We start from the raw sequence: 21,151 nt of genomic DNA, 5'->3' as shown, positions 1-21,151 counted from the left end.
TCTACCATGTTGTGTTGCTACCATGTTGTGTTGCTACCATGTTGTTGTCATGCTGTGTTGCTACCATGCTGTGTTGTTATGTGTTGCAGCCATGCTATGTTGTTGTCTTAGGTCTCTCTTTATGTAGTGTTGTCTCTCTTGTCGTGATGTGTGTTTTGTCCTATATTTTTTATTTATCCCAGGCCCCTGTCCCCGCAGGAGGCATTTTAACCTTTTGGTAGGCCGTCATTGAAAATAAGAATTTGTTCTTAACTGACTTGCCTAGTTAAATAAAGGGACAAAGAGAGGAACTGGAAAAGGTCTATTCCAGAGGCTCATCAACTTTTTATCGTGTAGCAAGAGTTACTCCTTTGCTTACGGGCCATACTAGCCTGAATACGCCCGATCTCAGCTGCTAAGCAGGGTTGGGCTTGGTCAGTACTTGCCCGACGACTCCCTGGGAATACCAGGTTCTGTATCAGCACGGCGTGTTTCCATCTTCTTTTATCATCAGGGAGAAACTGGCTTTTATTTAGAACATTCATATTCTGTCAGTTGTAATTTGTTAGAGGTGTCGTGGTTGAAAACCTCTGCCATTATAATGCTTTATTAGTGCTTCCTGTTTTAACGCGCCCGCATGGGTGAGTGGGACCTATGAGTTAATCTGGATAACACAAAGTCCTTGTTGTTGTTGTTGATGTTGTTGTTGATGTTGATGTTGTTGTTGTTGTTGAGAGAACCAATCAATGTGTCGGCTCCATTTCTAAGCAAATGCTGCATTTCCAAAAGGCCTCCTGTCCAGACCAGTGTGTCGCAGCTTTAACCACGAAATATAAAATGTTTTAAAACATGGAAGGCAGTCAGGAAGAGGCAAGATCAGGTGGGACCATTCCAGCCAATAAGAGGGCACGTGTGTGAACAATAGGCACAATTCGCATATAAACTGTTTTCTTTCTAAAAATGGCCGTGATACTTTTATATATCAGTACACTCAGAAAAACCTCAGCATGAGTGGGACTGGATGAACATTTTTTTTTTTTTACCTAGAACTACACAAACCACAGCTGATTCAAATAATCAAAGCTTGATGATGAATTGATTATTTTAAGTCAGCTGAGTAGCGCTACGGCAAAAAACTAAATGTTCACCACTTGGGATCCCCAGGACCCAGTTTGGAAAAAGGCTGCTATTGGACAGACACTTCAAAACACGGCCTGCTATTGGACAGACACTTCAAAACACGGCCTGCTATTGGACAGACACATCAAAACACTGCCTGCTATAGGACAGACACTTCAAAACACGCCTGCTATTGGACAGACACTTCAAAACACGGCCTGCTATTGGACAGACACTTCAAAACACGGCCTGCTATAGGACAGACACTTCAAAACACAGCCTGCTATTGGACAGACACTTCAAAACATGGCATGCTATAGGACAGACACTTCAAAACACGCCTGCTATTGGACAGACACTTCAAAACACGGCCTGCTATTGGACAGACACTTCAAAACACGGCCTGCTATAGGACAGACACTTCAAAACACAGCCTGCTATTGGACAGACACTTCAAAACATGGCATGCTATTGGACAGACACGTCAAAACACAGCCTGCTATTGGACAGACACGTCAAAACACGGCCTGCTATTGGACAGACACTTCAAAACACGGCCTGCTATAGGACAGACACGTCAAAACACGGCCTGCTATTGGACAGACACTTCAAAACACGGCCTGCTATAGGACAGACACTTCAAAACACAGCCTGCTATTGGACAGACACTTCAAAACACGGCCTGCTATTGGACAGACACGTCAAAACACAGCCTGCTATTGGACAGACACTTCAAAACACAGCCTGCTATTGGACAGACACGTCAAAACACGGCCTGCTATAGGATAGACACGTCAAAACACGGCCTGCTATTGGACAGACACGTCAAAACACGGCCTGCTTTTGGACAGACACTTCAAAACACGGCATGCTATTGGACACACTTCAAAACACAGCCTGCTATTGGACACACTTCAAAACACGGCCTGCTATAGGACAGACACTTCAAAACACGGCCTGCTATTGGACAGACACTTCAAAACACGGCCTGCTATTGGACAGACACGTCAAAACACGGCCTGCTATTGGACAGACACTTCAAAACACGGCCTGCTATTGGACAGACACGTCAAAACACGGCCTGCTATAGGACAGAGACGTCAAAACACGGCCTGCTATTGGACAGACACGTCAAAACGCGGCCTGCTATTGGACAGACACGTCAAAACACGGCCTGCTATTGGACAGACACTTCAAAACACGGCCTGCTATTGGACAGACACGTCAAAACGCGGCCTGCTATTGGACAGACACGTCAAAACGCGGCCTGCTATTGGACAGACACGTCAAAACGCGGCCTGCTATTGGACAGACACGTCAAAACGCGGCCTGCTATAGGACAGACACTTCAAAACGCGGCCTATCTATTTCTGAATGTATTAACGCAGGTCTGAGCTCCAAAAGCCTAGACCATCTTGGAGAATTTAAACTCTGAATGAAACACAGAACACGTAATGTTATTGTTCAGTAAATCAGATTAAGAAATAATTTAAAGGTTAAAGTAGGCCTATGTTCAGAGATTAACTTCCCACAATCTATGTTACAAGCCATTCCAAATGTATTTCATGTGAAGTCAAAATGGTGAGAGAGAGGCCAGTATGTTTTTAACCCCTTGGGTGCCTTACAATCATAGCAATCCAGGAAACTGCTGGATCGGGAAACAAGTACGCATTATTTTTCCTCATGTATTTGTTTTCTACAAATGATGACAGTAGCCCGGGCCACTGCCCGGTTTGATCTGTAGACCTAACGAGCTACATGTTTAGGGGTCAGACCAGATATAGTTTCAGTGTATCTTTAAGAGTAGGGCGCAGTGGGAGGACGACACTGGGTACGTAATTCAAACACTTGGCTCCTCCTAATTTTACAGTTTCGTTTCCTGGCGGTCTAGTCTGTCGTGTTGTTGACACACACACAACAACAAAAAACTAACATATACGTTATTTTATTGGGCAAAATGGGTCAGTCGATGCCGACCCCGGACTGCGAGCCCTCGGTGTGTCCTTTGTGCCACCGTAAATGTCGGAGTCCGACCGCGCTGAGATGCCAACATGTTTTCTGCTATTGCTGTATACAGGAGTTATGGAGCAGTTCGCCCACGGGTCCGTACTTCTGCCCCGAGTGCAGGGAGGAGTACAGCACGTTACCGTTTGGGTTTAAGAGAGACACTACCGCAAGTCCTTGGCGAGATGAAGCGCTTGCATGTACACGCACAGGTAACTTCCCATATTCACCACACAGTTCTGCCCATGCGCAAATAGGCTGGGGACAAGGATTACAAGGGGGTTTATTCATTACGCCGATTCTGTTACAAAACGTTTCGTCTGTTACAAAACGCGTTGCATCACAAACCGTTTACTTCAAACCGGAAAATATTTTGCAACGAAAATGAGAATTTCGATTGGACAAATTCTGATAGGTCCCTCCTTCCCTCCCTCCCACGCTTCGTTCCGTTAGGTTCTTAAACGGTAAACGGTTTCCGTTCCAAAACGTAATAAATACACCCCAGATTGGCTGGCTAGACATGGGAACGAACATTTCTAAAGGTAGGCTACTTCTGGGAGAGATGTACATGTGTAAATGTACATGGCCTACAGTAAACAAAATAACACTTGGTTAACACATTGTTTTATTACGGTGATGATGACTTGGCTTTGATAGAAACATTAACAACGGCATTTTAGGCTATTATTGACTGACGCACACGAGTAACGACACAGGTCAAAGAGTACTGAAGTCTATTGACTTGCCTTAGAATAAGGTCGATTGATTATATCTTAAGATAATATGATATTTATGATATTCTGCGTCATTGGGAAGGGTTTGTAAGCAAGCATGTCGTGGTAAAAGCTACACCTGTTGTATTCTGTGCTGTGACAAATACAATTTCATTTTAGCTAGTTTTTTTGTGTCCTTTTGATGTATCCTAAATAGGCCTAATCACTACTAATTTGTGTTATGTATGTATTGTTGGGTATAGAAAGCAGAGCCAATGAAGAGGATGTCATTGAGATCAATCCAGTGGGCTGGACCCTTGGGAAGAGAACCTCCATCTCTCTGTCCAAACATCTGTTGGCGAAGAGACCAGCCAGTTCTCCTGTCCCAGGAGGCCGTCGTCACGACAACAAGAGACAAGCCACTGGCAGCTCCTCTTCCTCCCACTCCAGGGGACATTCTGGTGACCGTAAGAGACCCACCACTTCCTCTTCCTCCTCTTCAGCCAATCGGAACACGTCGTCTGACGTCGAGCTGTCCAGTGAGGAGGAGGTGCCAGCAGCACCATTCTCCGTAGCAACCAAACCGTCCAGTACTGCGTCCGTCGCCGCCAGAGGTCCGGACCTGACACGTGATAGGTCTAGGTCGCCTAGGAGAGACCCACCCATTGAGCTGGGCGAACCCCCTGCTGCAACAGAACCCCTGAATGACCCTAGAAAATCACCTGACGCAGCAGCAAGTAACATGAACAACACATCGCCAAGAAGAATCGCCACCGTTGAACTGGACCCACCGCCTGCAAGACAACCCCACACACCCGCCAAGAATCCTGCTGAAACGACCCTTACAACCCATTTCCGTTTAGTCACCCCTACGAAGGAGAATCCTGTTGAAGCTGAGAGGGAGCCACTTCCAGAGATCTCCAACAGATCCCCTGGTCGAATCGGCACCCTTACCTCTCCTACGCGTGCTGCCAACAACCTGCCTACCAGCCTGGCTCGCCAAACGTCTAGGGAGACCTTCCTACCCTGCCACTACTGCCCCAGCCAGGGCTCTCTCCCTGCGGTGAAGACCTGCCTGGTGTGTGGAGCCTCCATGTGCTCCGATCACCTCCGGCCCCACCTGGAGTCCCCTGTCTTCCAGAGCCACACCCTGGTACCCCCTGTGGAGGACACCTCACCCTGGAGGTAAAGGTTTCACTTTTATTTGGAGAGAATCTCAATTGAATTTCCTTGTATCATCATCATCATCATCATCATCTCCTCCTCAAAACCGATTGGATGATAAGGGGGTCGAGGAGAGAGGAAATGTATGTTGATGGTGTTTGGCACTTTTACAGATTTAAAAAAAACTGTTCTACCATGTGGGTTGTCTGTTGTTGCTATGCACATGAATGTATATGTGTAGGCATTGTTTTTGTTTGTGTTCAAACCTTCTCAAACGGCATCATGGTGCTCATGTGAATTTCCTTTTCTGAGCTCCACTAAATCAAATTCCTAACAACTTTGCAGTAAAGTCTTGGAATTCTTATAAATACTTTGTGTCTCAACATTTCAGTAAAGTTGATGATTTCTGTTTTATTTAATTGATTATTTGACAAATCATTAAACAACTGACAGCAACAAGCTGAAGTACAACTTACATTGTCGTCATCAGGTGCCCAGAACACCAGGAGATGAACCGAATCTACTGCCGTCAGTGTGGTGTGTGTGTCTGTACCGTCTGTACCGTGATCGGGTCGCACCGGGACCACGCTTGTGTTAGCATCAGAGAGGCCGAGAGGGAGCTGAGGGTGATTACCTGACTATTTACCAAACACACAACAACAATACCTGATTACATCCCAGCTGTATGAGCCGTAGTATTAATGTTGTCTAAGTATCGTTGGTGGTGAATAACCACATCACATGTGTTATAGTATAAATACAGGTTTCACAGAACTAAAACACGTTTTCTATTGATGGCAGGATGATGTCACTATGTTTTTGTCTCGCAGGGGAACCTGAAACAGGAAATGAAGAAGATGCAGGAAACAGAACAGTCTTTAATGAGCAGAGTGGCTGAGATGACAGAGAAGAAGCAGAGATTCCAGGTAAGAAGACAGGACCTCAGTTGGACCAGGTATTTTTAGGTCTGACCTGACGCAAAAGCCTAATGTGTATATATATCCCTCTAAATCAAATCAAATGTTATTTGTCACATGTAACCAAATACAACAGGTGTAGACCTTTACAGTGAAATGCTTACTTACAAGCCCTTAACCAACAATGCCGTTTTAAGAAAGTATTAAGTAAAAAATTGATAATAAAAGTAACAAATAATTTATCAGCAGCAGTAAGATAACAATAGCGAGGCTATATACAGGGGGTACCGGTACAGAGACAATGTGGAGGCTATATACAGGGTGTTACGGTACAGAGTCAATGTGGAGGCTATATACAGGGGGTACCGGTACAGAGACAATGTGGAGGCTATATACAGGGTGTTACGGTACAGAGTCAATGTGGAGGCTATATACAGGGGGTACCGGTACAGAGTCAATGTGGAGGCTATATACAGGGGGTACCGGTACAGAGTCAATGTGGAGGCTATATACAGGGGGTACCGGTACAGAGACAATGTGGAGGCTATATACAGGGGGTACCGGTCCAGAGTCAATGTGGAGGCTATATACAGGGTGTTACGGTACAGAGTCAATGTGGAGGCTATATACAGGGTGTTACGGTACAGAGTCAATGTGGAGGCTATATACAGGGTGTTACGGTACAGAGTCAATGTGGAGGCTATATACAGGGGTACCGGTACAGAGTCAATGTGGAGGCTATATACAGGGGGTACCGGTACAGAGTCAATGTGGAGGCTATATACAGGGGGTACTGGTACAGAGTCAATGTGGAGGCTATATACAGGGGGTACCGGTACAGAGTCAATTTGGAGGCTATATACAGGGGGTACCGGTACAGAGTCAATGTGGAGGCTATATACAGGGGGTACCGGTACAGAGTCAATGTGGAGGCTATATACAGGGGGTACCGGTACAGAGTCAATGTGGAGGCTATATACAGGGGGTACCGGTACAGAGTCAATGTGGAGGCTATATACAGGGGGTACCGGTCCAGAGTCAATGTGGAGGCTATATACAGGGGGTACCGGTCCAGAGTCAACGTGGAGGCTATATACAGGGGGTTACGGTACAGAGTCAATGTGGAGGCTATATACAGGGTGTTACGGTACAGAGTCAATGTGGAGGCTATATACAGGGTGTTACGGTACAGAGTCAATGTGGAGGCTATATACAGGGGGTACCGGTACAGAGTCAATGTGGAGGCTATATACAGGGGGTACCGGTACAGAGTCAATGTGGAGGCTATATACAGGGGGTACCGGTACAGAGTCAATGTGGAGGCTATATACAGGGGGTACCGGTACAGAGACAATGTGGAGGCTATATACAGGGTGTTACGGTACAGAGTCAATGTGGAGGCTATATACAGGGGGTACCGGTACAGAGTCAATGTGGAGGCTATATACAGGGGGTACCGGTACAGAGTCAATGTGGAGGCTATATACAGGGGGTACCGGTACAGAGTCAATGTGGAGGCTATATACAGGGGGTACCGGTACAGAGTCAATGTGGAGGCTATATACAGGGGGTACCGGTACAGAGTCAATGTGGAGGCTATATACAGGGGGTACCGGTACAGAGTCAATGTGGAGGCTATATACAGGGGGTACCGGTACAGAGTCAATGTGGAGGCTATATACAGGGGGTACCGGTACAGAGTCAATGTGGAGGCTATATACAGGGGGTACCGGTACAGAGTCAATGTGGAGGCTATATACAGGGGGTACCGGTACAGAGACAATGTGGAGGCTATATACAGGGGGTACCGGTCCAGAGTCAATGTGGAGGCTATATACAGGGGGTACCGGTACAGAGTCAATGTGGAGGCTATATACAGGGGGTACCGGTCCAGAGTCAACGTGGAGGCTATATACAGGGGGTACCGGTCCAGAGTCAACGTGGAGGCTATATACAGGGGGTACCGGTACAGAGTCAGTGTGGAGGCTATATACAGGGTGTTACGATACAGAGTCAATGTGGAGGCTATATACAGGGTGTTACGGTACAGAGTCAATGTGGAGGCTATATACAGGAGGTACCGGTACAGAGTCAGTGTGGAGGCTATATACAGGGGGTACCGGTACAGAGTCAATGTGGAGGCTATATACAGGGTGTTACGGTACAGAGTCAATGTGGAGGCTATATACAGGGGGTACCGGTACAGAGGCAACGTGTGGGGGCAGCAGTGTCGAGGTAATTGAGGTAATATGTACATGTTGGTAGAGTTTTAAAGTGACTATGCATAGATAATAAACAGAGTAGCAGCAGCGTAGAATGGGGGGGGGGGGTCCATGATGCTCCATGCATTAGACACACTACGTCACTGGCTGTATCTCTACGTCAGGCGTTTGGATACAACTATTTCTACATACAAGTCACTATGTCAACCCCGATTTCCTCCTCTCCCCAGGTGGTGCTAGGTGGCGCGCGTGCGGGGGTGCAGCAGCAGTACGAGACCATGCGCCAGGCCCTGCAGGAGGAGGAGGCCACGGCCCTGCTGTGTGTGACTCGGGTAAATAAGGAAGAGAACCGTCTCAACTCGAGCCTAAAAAAAAAAAACGGTGCTTGAAGTCAACTGATGTTGGTCCCGTGTGGCTCAGTTGGTAGAGCATGGTGTTTGCAACGCCAGGGTTGTGGGTTCGGTTCCCGCGGGGGGGACCAGTACGGAGAAAAAAAATGTATGAAATGTATGCATTCACTTCTTTAAGTCGCTCTGGATAAGAGTGTCTGCTAAATGACAAAAATGTAAATGATGTGGGCTGTAACCTGCAATGCATGTATTCTAGTAGGATATGAAAACCTAACCTAGCCTAACCTAGCCTAACCTAACCTAGCCTAGCCTAGCCTAGCCTAACCTAACCTAACCTAACCTAACCTAACCTAACCTAACCTAACCTTAAAGCTGAAACAAAGCCTTAATTGCGACTGCGTTAAAAGAGTGAGGGGTGAATCAGGTGTCGGTGCAGGGCTGGAACAAAAACATGGGCTGTACTTTAAGTAGTAACACTGTTGTCGTGCAGACTGGCTCAATAATAATAATAGTAGGCTTTGATTGAAGCTTAGTGTTAAATTCAAATCTCCCTACTATCACATCTAAGCCAATATGACACCAATGTCTGTGACAAGTGGAAATCGTCCTGATTGGAGGTCCACAGCACGCTCCCTGCCTCTCGTTATGAGGTGGACATTACCGTTCGGATGTTACCTAGACCCACATACTGGATTTTCAACAAGGTCGTTAGCATTAGGTAAAAAAGACAATGTCTTGCCCTGACTTAGCTCAATATCTAGGTGTCCATAAAGTGACCATCGACTTGCCACCTTTCGGACTGAAAAAGTTTGTAGGGGCAACAGTTTCATTAAATGTATAATTTATCTCTCTCACGTGCTCATTTCTGTCCATTAAGAACTGAAGATGTGCTACCTATTTGTAGCATTTCTGACAATGCTAACATATTTTTTTTTAGCTGAAGTTCAGTTCTAACACTGGGTCTCAACTCGGTTGCTCGGCAACAACACAGCTAATATTAAATGACCAAAAGTATGTGGACACCTGCTCGTCGAACATCTCATTCCACAATCATGGGCATTCATATGGTGTTGGTCCCCCCCTTTGTTGCTATAGCAGCCTCCACTCTTCTGGGAAAGGCTTTCCATTAGATGTTGGAACATTGCTGCGGGGACTGATGTTTGGCGATTTAGGCCTGGCTTGCAGTCGGCGTTCCAATTAATCCCAAAGGTGTTCGATGGGGTTGAGGTCAGGGCTCTGTGCAGGCCAGTCAAGTTCTTCCACGCCGACCTCGACAAACCATTTCTATATGGACCTCGCTCAGCGCGCGGGGGCATTTTCATGATGAAACAGGAAAGGGCCTTCCCCAATCTTCAAATGGCTAGCTAAACATTACATGTAAACAGAGCCTCAATTATACACTGACTGCAGATGCATGCTTGGTAGCATCAGAAAAAAACTCCCCAGTTTCTAACATCCGTAATACATTCCAGTACGCTGCTTCTCCTGTCTTCTTGACATTTTAATGCAAATGTGTGCTGATTTAACAGTCCCAAAGGAACCGCTCTGCCAGGCGTTGGGTATTTGTCAACAACTCTGCTATGCAAGGCCATTCCAGTGGCACAGCTCTGGCTTTTCAGGCGGAAATCTTGTATAAATGCACATTTTAACAGAAAATCTTATTCAAGTGTAAAAACCATAACAATTAAAAAAAAATATATATATATACATTTTAAGTGAGAAGTAAGCAACATTTTAAGTGAGAAGTAAGCATTGGTCTGAAGAAAAGAAAGGAAATTCACATGAGCACTACAATGTCTACTCCACCCATTCTCTAGTAAGGTATTCCAGCACACAGCTTTGACCTACTACAGTAGCTATGTTGGTCTATTGTACTTCTAACAATGTGTATGCAGGTTGCTTAGGATTCAAAATCTTCTCAAACTGCATTGTGGTGCTCATGTGAATTTCCTTTTATTTTTCGGCCTCAGACCAATGCCTACTTCTCACTTAAAACGTAGTTTTATTATATATATATGTGTGTGTGTGTGTGTGTGTGTGTGTGTGTGTGTGTGTGTGTGTGTGTGTACCCAGGAGGAGAGCAGGGCGGTGGGGGGACTGGAGGAACAGCTGACCCAGCTCCAGGAAACCCTCTCCTCCCTCCAACGGGGTCTTCATACTCTGGAGGCTCTGGCTGACACCCGGGGCGTCGCACGAGTACAGGAACAGTCCTTCATCATGGTACTTACTTATTCTTCTTAGTTCCTGTAGGAACATAGGGCACATACTAAAGGGTACTACTATAAGGAAAGCGTTTGCGTGCGTACCGCACTTAAATACATGTAACAGTGGCTTGTCTCTTGTTGTCGTGACGATGGTCACCCGGGACCCATGTTTTCCTGTCTTTTCTTTTGTTCTTGACAGGAGTACAGTAAGATAACCAAAAGGTAAGCAACTATTATACATGACGATAGGCTAATTCTCATATAGTTTCTAAGAAAGAAACAAAAGTTTAGAGAAGTGAAATTTAAGAAAGAAGTAAAGCTTCTGAATAGCTACAAAAGTTATGTCCTACCAAGTCAGCAGAAACGAGTCAGTATGTTAAGTAGGAAAAACCTTGTCTGAGCTCTCTTAAATAAGTATAGAATCATTTTATACATTTCTCAGACCACTATTCCCCAACATCCTCCTACAGATTTATTGCCTTGGTGAAAATATGTATGCTATGTTTTTCTGGTGATCAGCCCGCATTCACCGTCGTAGCATTGTGACTTGTACAGATGCTGTAGTTAGCGTTGGATGCTGTAGTTAGCGTTGTGACGTGTACGGATGCTGTAGTTAGCGTTGTGACGTGTACGGATGCTGTAGTTAGCATTGTGACGTGTACGGATGCTGTAGTTAGCATTGTGACGTGTACGGATGCTGTAGTTAGCATTGTGACGTGTACGGATGCTGTAGTTAGCATTGTGACGTGTACGGATGCTGTAGTTAGCATTGTGACTTGTACAGATGCTGTAGTTAGCATTGTGACGTGTTACGGATGCTGTAGTTAGCGTTGTGACGTGTACGGATGCTGTAGTTAGCATTGTGACTTGTACAGATGCTGTAGTTAGCGTTGGATGCTGTAGTTAGCGTTGTGACGTGTACGGATGCTGTAGTTAGCATTGTGATGTGTTACGGATGCTGTAGTTAGCATTGTGACGTGTACGGATGCTGTAGTTAGCATTGTGACGTGTACGGATGCTGTAGTTAGCATTGTGACGTGTACGGATGCTGTAGTTAGCATTGTGACTTGTACAGATGCTGTAGTTAGCGTTGGATGCTGTAGTTAGCATTGTGACGTGTACGGATGCTGTAGTTAGCGTTGTGACGTGTACGGATGCTGTAGTTAGCGTTGTGACGTGTACGGATGCTGTAGTTAGCGTTGTGACGTGTACGGATGCTGTAGTTAGCGTTGTGACGTGTACGGATGCTGTAGTTAGCGTTGTGATGTGTACGGATGCTGTAGTTAGCGTTGTGACGTGTTACGGATGCTGTAGTTAGCATTGTGACGTGTACGGATGCTGTAGTTAGCGTTGTGACGTGTACGGATGCTGTAGTTAGCATTGTGACGTGTTACGGATGCTGTAGTTAGCATTGTGACGTGTTTCGGATGCTGTCGTTAGCGTTGGATGCTGTAGTTAGCATTGTGACGTGTACGGATGCTGTAGTTAGCGTTGGATGCTGTAGTTAGCATTGTGACGTGTACGGATGCTGTAGTTAGCGTTATGACGTGTACGGATGCTGTAGTTAGCGTTGTGACGTGTTACGGATGCTGTAGTTAGCATTGTGACGTGTACGGATGCTGTAGTTAGCGTTGTGACGTGTACGGATGCTGTAGTTAGCATTGTGACGTAAACGGATGCTGTAGTTAGTTTCCGGTATATTTACAGAATAAAGATTGTTGTATTATGGTTTCTTAGTAATAGTATAACAGCCTGTATTGAGAGTAAACCTCATATCCTCTCTCGTCCCCCTCCAGCGTGTCAGAGAGCTGTTCTGTGGAGGAGCTGGAGGTTCCAGAGGAGGTGGACAGGGCCAGGCTGGGATGCCTACAGCAGTGGACTGAGAGGCGGCTGGTCTCAGTGGTCATCTCCCTGCCTGACCGGGACCCCTTCAGGCTGCTCTGTAAGTGACCCCCCCCATCTCATACAGTACCTACACCAAGGGGTCCCAAACCTTTTGGGCCTGTGACCCATAAAATACGCGACCCCCGAACTTGTGAAAAAAGTGACGTAAATCAACGGCCAATGTTTACTTTTTAAAATTGGGCTATGACCATATATTACAAATCAGCCTGACAGAACTTGACAGTATTTCAATTGGAAGGAAGTGACTGAAATGCATCAGAAAAGGTATAGGCAAGTTCAGAAGATAAGGCAAATAATTTTTGCATGATTTTCTATGTAGAAAATAACATAATTCATGATCTTTTCACCCCCTAGTCTGATTTAGTGCCTGGTCTTGTCCACTCTGTTCTAATGAGTCCTTCGTGGCTTGGTCCCTGTAGCAAGAGACTGAAGACACATAACGTGTTCGTGAGAGTCTTATCTGTCAGTGACGGGGTCATAACATGTTGTAGTTTAAAAAAAAACGTTCAAAAGATTGAGCCACATTTGTATGAAGAAAAGAGAAAGTGCTCTGTTGATTTCCAACCCAGTCTAGAGGCTGTCAGACGTGACTGACGTCTCTGTTGATTTCCAACCCAGTCTAGAGGCTGTCAGACGTGACTGACGTCTCTGTTGATTTCCAACCCAGTCTAGAGGCTGTCAGACGTGACTGACGTCTCTGTTGATTTCCAACCCAGTCTAGAGGCTGTCTGAAAAGCAATTATTCGGCGACCCCCCCCTACTTTGGGAAATTCTACCCTACACCATACCAGCTCCCTACTCAAAAGGAAGTGGATATTCAACCAAGGGTATTAAAATAGGTTAAGGTTAGGATTAACATTAGGGTTTAGGTAAGGCATGAGGGTTAGTGATCTGCCACCCGGAACCATTCAAAATCTGCCTGTCTATAGAAATCACAGCACCAGACAAGTTCTGTTAGACACAATGACTATGACTATGGGTAGTTTTTGACTGACAAACCTCTTTTGCTCATGCCCCTCGTGTGTGTGTGTGTGTGTGTGTGTGTGTGTGTGTGTGTGTGTGTGTGTGTGTGTGTGTGTGTGTTCTGTGCAGATGGCACCAGCCCCCGTCTGGACCCGGACACAGCCCACCCCAAGCTGCTCATCTCTGAGGAGAACAGGAAGGTGTCTTACAGCGAAGTCCAGCAGGCCTACCCGGAGCAGGGGGCTCGCTTTAGCTCCTTCCCCCAGGTCCTGGCCTCTAAACCCCTGGAGGGAGGCCGTGCTTACTGGGAGGTGGAGGTGGAGGAAGACGAGGGCAAATGGAAGGTAAGAGGTCAGAGGATGTACCGTTTTAAGGTCAGAGTTTATAGACAGGCAGATTACTGTTAGGAGATTATACTTTATAGTAATTCTTTAATAATTTTATTAAGGTGAAACATCACATAGCATATAGCTAGTAACACATCAACAACATTTTCCCATCCCTATTGCATTAACTAAGCCCTGTCAAGAGTACATCATTGATTTTCCATTTTTGGAAACCCTTTTTTATTGGCACTATTTAGCTAAATCCAATGCCCCCGTGCCTGGTACAGCGTTGTCATAGTCCATTGCGCTTGTCTACAGGTGGGAGTCTGCGAGGGTCAGATCGGCCGTAAGGGCCAGAAAGACACCTGCCGCATCGGCTTCAACCCCTATTCTTGGTGCCTGCTGAGTGAAAAGGGGAAGATAGAAGCCCTGCACGACAAGGTATGTGGATGTGATCGTTGATGTGGACGCTTCCATACAGTTACATATAGAATTGAATCAGATCTCTGTGGATGCTTCCATACAGTTACATATAGAATTGAATCAGATCTCTGTGGATGCTTCTATGTACATCAACAACAACGAGAAATTCCTAGGAACATTTTTGCTGCGTTGCAATAAAAGTTTTCTCTCTCGTTCTGATTCTGAAGGTGTCTGTCCCTGTGGAGGTCGACGGGCTGGAGCGGGTAGGGGTGTTGCTGGATTTCGAGGAGGGTAGCCTGACGTTCTATAAAGTGGCACAAGGGGGCGCTCTGAGCTCGCTCCATTGTTTTAAACAGAGGTTCAGTGAACCACTGTATCCTGCGCTAGCCGTGTCTAAAACACAGCTCAACATCCCTGATCTATTCCAGGAAACCACTGCTAAGTCAGAATAGTGACAAGGACACTTCAGTTCTCTATAAATCTTAAAGGGGCAATCTGGAATTCAAAACAACAACAGGCGGTAAAACATGCCACTTTTTAAAAATATTTTTGTAAACCGCCGAGGAGTGGAGCTAGAGAGTCGAATCGATACAGATAGGCTCAGTAGAATGGTGCACTGTGGGGGAAGTACATTTTTTTTTAAACATTTTTACATTTTAGTCATTTAGCAGACGCTCTTATCCAGAGCGACTTACAGTAGAGTGCATACATTTTATTACATTTTTAAATACTGGCCCCCCGTGGGAATCGAACCCACAACCCTGGTGTTGCAAGCACCATGCTCTACCAACTGAGCTACAGTGGGAACATTAAGTTTTCTATAGATCATAAATACCTTTTTGTGTAAGCAATAAAAAATAAAAAAATATGTTTTTATAAATGTTAATCAAATAGAGGATTGGAAAGAGAAATCTCAATGCAGAGATAATCTTAAAAGATGATTATGTATCATTGTTTTAAAATGTGATGTAATGAAAAGCGTCAATACACTGAGTGTGCAAAACATTAGGAACACCTTCCCTTTCCATGACATAGACTGACCAGGTGAATGATATGATCCCTTATTGGTGTCACTTGTTAAATCCACTTCAATCAGTGTAGATGAACGGGAGGAGACGGGTTAAAGAAGGATTTTTAAGTCTTGAGACATGGATTGTGTATGTTTGTCATTCAGAAGGTGAATGGGCAAGACAAAATAATTAAGTGCCTTTGAACGGGGTATGGTAATAGGTGCCAGGCGCACCGGTTTGGGTCAAGAACTGCAACGCTGCTGGGTTTTTCATGCTCAACAGTTTCCCGTGTTTATTAAGAATGGTCCACCACCCAAAGGACATCCAGCCAACTTAACACAACTGTGGGAAGCATTGGCATCAACATGGGCCAACATCCCTGTGGAACGCTGTCGACACCTTGTAGAGTCCCATGTCCTGATGAATTGAGGGCAAAAGGGGGGGTAGCAACTCAATATTAGGAAGGTGTTCTTAATGTTTTGTACACTCAGTATAGAGGTCTCTGTTCGGTATAATCTGTATTGCTTGCGGTTTGGGGTTTTAGGTTGGGTTTCTGTATAGCACTTTGTCACATCTGCTGATGTAAAAATGGCTTTATAAATAAATTTGATAAATTGACTTACCCTTCCATTTCTTTACAAGTTGTCTGGGACGGGGCTGTTGTTTTGATGTGCCAATTCATAGACACGTTCTCTGTGTTTGAGGCTACTAAGACCATGAAACTGGTCCACGAGATTCTTGATATGTTTATCAAGCTCAGACTCCATGTCATCAGATATGACCTTGTGTTCCTCTATCATAGCCTCTCTTTATCAAGCACAGACTCCGACTTTGTTCCTCTGTTCCTCTATCATAGCTTCTCTTTATCAAGCACAGACTCCGACTTTGTTCCTCTGTTCCTCTATCATAGCTTCTCTTTATCAAGCACAGACTCCGACTTTGTTCCTCTGTTCCTCTATCATAGACTCTCTTTATCAAGCACAGACTCCGACTTTGTTCCTCTGTTCCTCTATCATAGCTTCTCTTTATCAAGCTCAGACTCCGACTTTGTGTTCCTCTGCTCCTCTAAATCATAGACTCTCTTTCACATAGGTAAGTTTTTCTGAATGTACCTCTTCAGTGACATTCAGTCTTTCATCCTGCTACTCTACTGGACCTCTCTTCTTCTCTCACTTCCTGGCTGCTCTCTAAAGAACCTCAAGGGAGGGTTAGAGCCCTGTGTGGCGTTCCCTCTTCCTAGAGGAGTGCGTAACACCCTGCTTGTTCTCTGTTTGTTTACACGGGACAGGATGATGTCGTCTGCTCTGTAACGATACACATGCACGGTCTGGAGTTCGTGTACATGACATGTTTTTAAAATACTATTTATAAAACAGACTAAATGTAATCATTTGTATTGGGGTATTTGATTTATTAGGACAATGCTTTTCCTTCACTCTGCAGTCCAACTCATTCCAAACCAACTCAGTTGGGTTGAGATCAAGTTATTGTGGAGGCCAGGTCATCTGATGCAGAACTCTCCTTCTTGGTCAAATAGCCCTTACACAGCCTGGAGGTGTGTTGGGTTATTGTCCTGTTGAAAAACAAATTATAGTCCCACTAAGCGTAAACCAGAAGGGATGGCGTATCCCTGCAGAATGCTGTGGTAGCCATGCTGGTTAAGTGTGCCTTGAATTCTAAATAAATCACAGACAGTGTCACCAGCAAAGCACCATCACACCTCCTCCTCCATGCTTCACGATGGGAACCACATAATGCGGAGGTAATCCGTTTACCTACTCTGCATCTCACAAAGACACGGTTGTTGGAACAAAAAATATCAAATCTGGACTCACCAGACCAAAGGACAGATTTCCACCGGTCTGATGTACATCTAATGTCGTGTTTCTTGGCCCAACAAGTCCCTTCTTATTAGTGTCCTTTTTCTTTGCAGCAATTCGACCATGAAGGCCTGATTCACTCAGTCTCCTCTGAACAGTTGATGTTGAGATGTGTCTGTTACTTGAACTCTGTGAAGCATTTATTTGGGCTGCAATTTCTGAGGCTGGTAACTCTAATGAACTTATCCTCTGCAGCAGAGGTAACTCTGGGTCTTCCATTCCTGTGGCGGTCCTCATGAGAGCCAGTTTCATCAGAGTGCGTGATGGTTTTTGCGACTGCACTTGAAAAAACTTTAAAAGTTCTTGACATTTTCCGGATTGACTGACCATGTCTTAAAGGGCTCCCGAGTGACTCAGCGGTCTAAGGCACTGCTCTTTAAATACTTGTTACTTTTATCTCTTCTTATCCTTATTTTTTTAAACTGCACTGTTGGTTGGGGGCTCGTAAGTAAGCATTTCACTGTAAGGTCTACTACACCTGTTGTATTCAGCATTTCACTGTAAGGTCTACTACACCTGTTGTATTCAGCATTTCACTGTAAGGTCTACTACACCTGTTGTATTCAGCATTTCACTGTAAGGTCTACTACACCTGTTGTATTCAGCATTTCACTGTGAGGTCTACTACACCTGTTGTATTCAGCATTTCACTGTAAGGTCTACTACACCTGTTGTATTCAGCATTTCACTGTAAGGTCTACTACACCTGTTGTATTCAGCATTTCACTGTGAGGTCTACTACACCTGTTGTATTCGGCACATGTGACTAATAACATTTTATTTGATTTAACTAGAACCAGACCTTAGAGAGTAACTAACTAGAACCGGACCTTAGAGAGTAACTAACTAGAACCGGACCTCAGAGAGTAACTAACTAGAACCGGACCTTAGAGAGTAACTAACTAGAACCAGACCTTAGAGAGTAACTAACTAGAACCGGACCTTAGAGAGTAACTAACTAGAACCGGACCTTAGAAAGTAACTAACTAGAACCGGACCTTAGAGAGTAACTAACTAGAACCGGACCTTAGAGAGTAACTAACTAGAACCGGACCTTAGAGAGTAACTAACTAGAACCGGACCTTAGAGAGTAACTAACTAGAACCGGACCTTAGAGAGTAACTAACTAGAACCGGACCTTAGAGAGTAACTAACTAGAACCGGACCTTAGAGAGTAACTAACTAGAACCGGACCTTAGAGAGTAACTAACTAGAACCGGACCTTAGAGAGTAACTAACTAGAACCGGACCTTAGAGAGTAACTAACTAGAACCGGACCTTAGAGAGTAACTAACTAGAACCGGACCTTAGAGAGTAACTAACTAGAACCGGACCTTAGAGAGTAACTAACTAGAACCGGACCTTAGAGAGTAACTAACTAGAACCGGACCTTAGAGAGTAACTAACTAGAACCGGACCTTAGAGAGTAACTAACTAGAACCGGACCTTAGAGAGTAACTAACTAGAACCGGACCTTAGAGAGTAACTAACTAGAACCGGACCTTAGAGAGTAACTAACTAGAACCGGACCTTAGAGAGTAACTAACTAGAACCGGACCTTAGAGAGTAACTAACTAGAACCGGACCTTAGAGAGTAACTAACTAGAACCGGACCTTAGAGAGTAACTAACTAGAACCGGACCTTAGAGAGTAACTAACTAGAACCGGACCTTAGAGAGTAACTAACTAGAACCGGACCTTAGAGAGTAACTAACTAGAACCGGACCTTAGAGAGTAACTAACTAGAACCGGACCTTAGAGAGTAACTAACTAGAACCGGACCTTAGAGAGTAACTAACTAGAACCGGACCTTAGAGAGTAACTAACTAGAACCGGACCTTAGAGAGTAACTAACTAGAACCGGACCTTAGAGAGTAACTAACTAGAACCGGACCTCAGAGAGTAACTAACTAGAACCGGACCTCAGAGAGTAACTAACTAGAACCGGACCTTAGAGAGTAACTAACTAGAACCGGACCTTAGAGAGTAACTAACTAGAACCGGACCTTAGAGAGTAACTAACTAGAACCGGACCTTAGAGAGTAACTAACTAGAACCGGACCTTAGAGAGTAACTAACTAGAACCGGACCTCAGAGAGTAACTAACTAGAACCGGACCTCAGAGAGTAACTAACTAGAACCGGACCTCAGAGAGTAACTAACTAGAACCGGACCTTAGAGAGTAACTAACTAGAACCGGACCTTAGAGAGTAACTAACTAGAACCGGACCTTAGAGAGTAACTAACTAGAACCGGACCTTAGAGAGTAACTAACTAGAACCGGACCTTAGAGAGTAACTAACTAGAACCGGACCTTAGAGAGTAACTAACTAGAACCGGACCTTAGAGAGTAACTAACTAGAACCGGACCTTAGAGAGTAACTAACTAGAACCGGACCTTAGAGAGTAACTAACTAGAACCGGACCTTAGAGAGTAACTAACTAGAACCGGACCTCAGAGAGTAACTAACTAGAACCGGACCTTAGAGAGTAACTAACTAGAACCGGACCTTAGAGAGTAACTAACTAGAACCGGACCTTAGAGAGTAACTAACTAGAACCGGACCTTAGAGAGTAACTAACTAGAACCGGACCTTAGAGAGTAACTAACTAGAACCAGACCTTAGAGAGTAACTAACTAGAACCGGACCTTAGAGAGTAACTAACTAGAACCGGACCTTAGAGAGTAACTAACTAGAACCGGACCTTAGAGAGTAACTAACTAGAACCGGACCTTAGAGAGTAACTAACTAGAACCAGACCTTAGCAGCCTCCACTGAGTTCCATGTTAATCGTCCTATCCCGGTGGAGTTCCATGTTAATCGTCCTATCCCGGTGGAGTTCCATGTTAATCGTCCTATCCCGGTGGAGTTCCATGTTAATTGTCCTATCCCGGTGGAGTTCCATGTTAATTGTCCTATCCCGGTGGAGTTCCACGTTAATTGTCCTATCCCGGTGGAGTTCCACGTTAATTGTCCTATCCCGGTGGAGTTCCATGTTAATTGTCCTATCCCGGTGGAGTTCCACGTTAATTGTCCTATCCCGGTGGAGTTCCACGTTAATTGTCCTATCCCGGTGGAGTTCCACGTTAATTGTCCTATCCCGGTGGAGTTCCATGTTAATCGTCCTATCCCGGTGGAGTTCCATGTTAATCGTCCTATCCCGGTGGAGTTCCATGTTAATTGTCCTATCCCGGTGGAGTTCCATGTTAATTGTCCTATCCCGGTGGAGTTCCATGTTTATTGTCCTATCCTGGTGGAGTTCCATGTTAATCGTCCTATCCCGGTGGAGTTCCATGTTAATCGTCCTATCCCGGTGGAGTTCCATGTTAATTGTCCTATCCCGATGGAGTTCCATGTTAATTGTTTTCTCATCCTTCTTCAATGTGATCCACAATGCCTCAGCCAATCCAATGATTACTCCTACCGTTAGTAAATAGTTTGTGTGTTGATGCACAGTGAGTCCATAATCATTAGTGATGTGCTACTGCGTGTGGCTCATTAATGCCTGGTGTCTTCAGGAGTGTTCACAGACCACAGCGCTGCGCTGCCAGGAGAGGCTTAGTAGGCCGCTGTGATGCCGTGTGTGTGTGTGTGTGTGTGTGTGTGTGTGTGTGTGTGTCAGTGCGCGCCCTGCTCTGTGTCTGAGAAAGCTGCTGTCTGTCTGCTGCCATCCTGCAGCCAGGTCTGTGTCCCAGATGGCATCCATAGGGCTCTGGTCAAAAGGAGTGTACTATGGTAGAACGCTTCATTATTGTAATCCCAGATGGCATCCATAGGGCTCTGGTCAAAAGGAGTGTACTATGGTAGAACGCTTCATTATTGTAATCCCAGATGGCATCCATAGGGCTCTGGTCAAAAGGAGTGTACTATGGTAGAACGCTTCATTATTGTAATCCCAGATGGCATCCATAGGGCTCTGGTCAAAAGGAGTGTACTATGGTAGAACGCTTCATTATTGTAATCCCAGATG

The 21,151-nt window shown here is 45.1% G+C and overlaps 1 protein-coding gene across 2 annotated transcripts; it reads left to right on the top strand.

Annotated features, from left to right (window-relative positions):
• The first annotated feature begins 2,954 nt into the window (after positions 1–2,954).
• On the top strand, positions 2,955–15,917 carry si:dkey-29p10.4 (tripartite motif-containing protein 14). 2 transcript variants are annotated; one of them, XM_014125946.2, is made up of 11 exons: positions 2,955–3,314; positions 4,079–5,000; positions 5,470–5,605; positions 5,810–5,905; positions 8,349–8,450; positions 10,542–10,688; positions 10,872–10,894; positions 12,469–12,614; positions 13,670–13,884; positions 14,185–14,307; positions 14,517–15,917. In XM_014125946.2, the coding sequence occupies exons 1-11, from the start codon at positions 3,056–3,058 to the stop codon at positions 14,739–14,741; spliced, it is 2,394 nt and encodes a 797-aa protein (XP_013981421.2). In that variant the 5' UTR covers positions 2,955–3,055; the 3' UTR covers positions 14,742–15,917. The 2 variants fall into 2 exon arrangements, with proteins under 2 accessions (XP_013981421.2, XP_013981422.2); XM_014125947.2 differs by lacking the exon at positions 2,955–3,314 and adding an exon at positions 3,398–3,644.
• Positions 15,918–21,151: the final 5,234 nt, after the last annotated feature.

Source organism: Salmo salar, chromosome ssa10, assembly GCF_905237065.1.
Source record: "Salmo salar chromosome ssa10, Ssal_v3.1, whole genome shotgun sequence".
NCBI lineage: Eukaryota > Metazoa > Chordata > Actinopteri > Salmoniformes > Salmonidae > Salmo > Salmo salar.
The sequence above is the reverse complement of the archived record's forward strand: the minus strand, read 5'-3'. Positions and strand labels throughout refer to the sequence as shown.

Coding starts and splice junctions, on each gene's coding strand:
- si:dkey-29p10.4 (XM_014125946.2), top strand. CDS start 3,056: ATGGGTCAGTCGATGCCGACCCCGGACTGCGAGCCCTCGGTGTGTCCT. Junction 5,906..8,348: donor AGAAGAAGCAGAGATTCCAG/GTAAGAAGACAG, acceptor TCCTCTCCCCAG/GTGGTGCTAGGTGGCGCGCG. Junction 12,615..13,669: donor GGACCCCTTCAGGCTGCTCT/GTAAGTGACCCC, acceptor TGTTCTGTGCAG/ATGGCACCAGCCCCCGTCTG.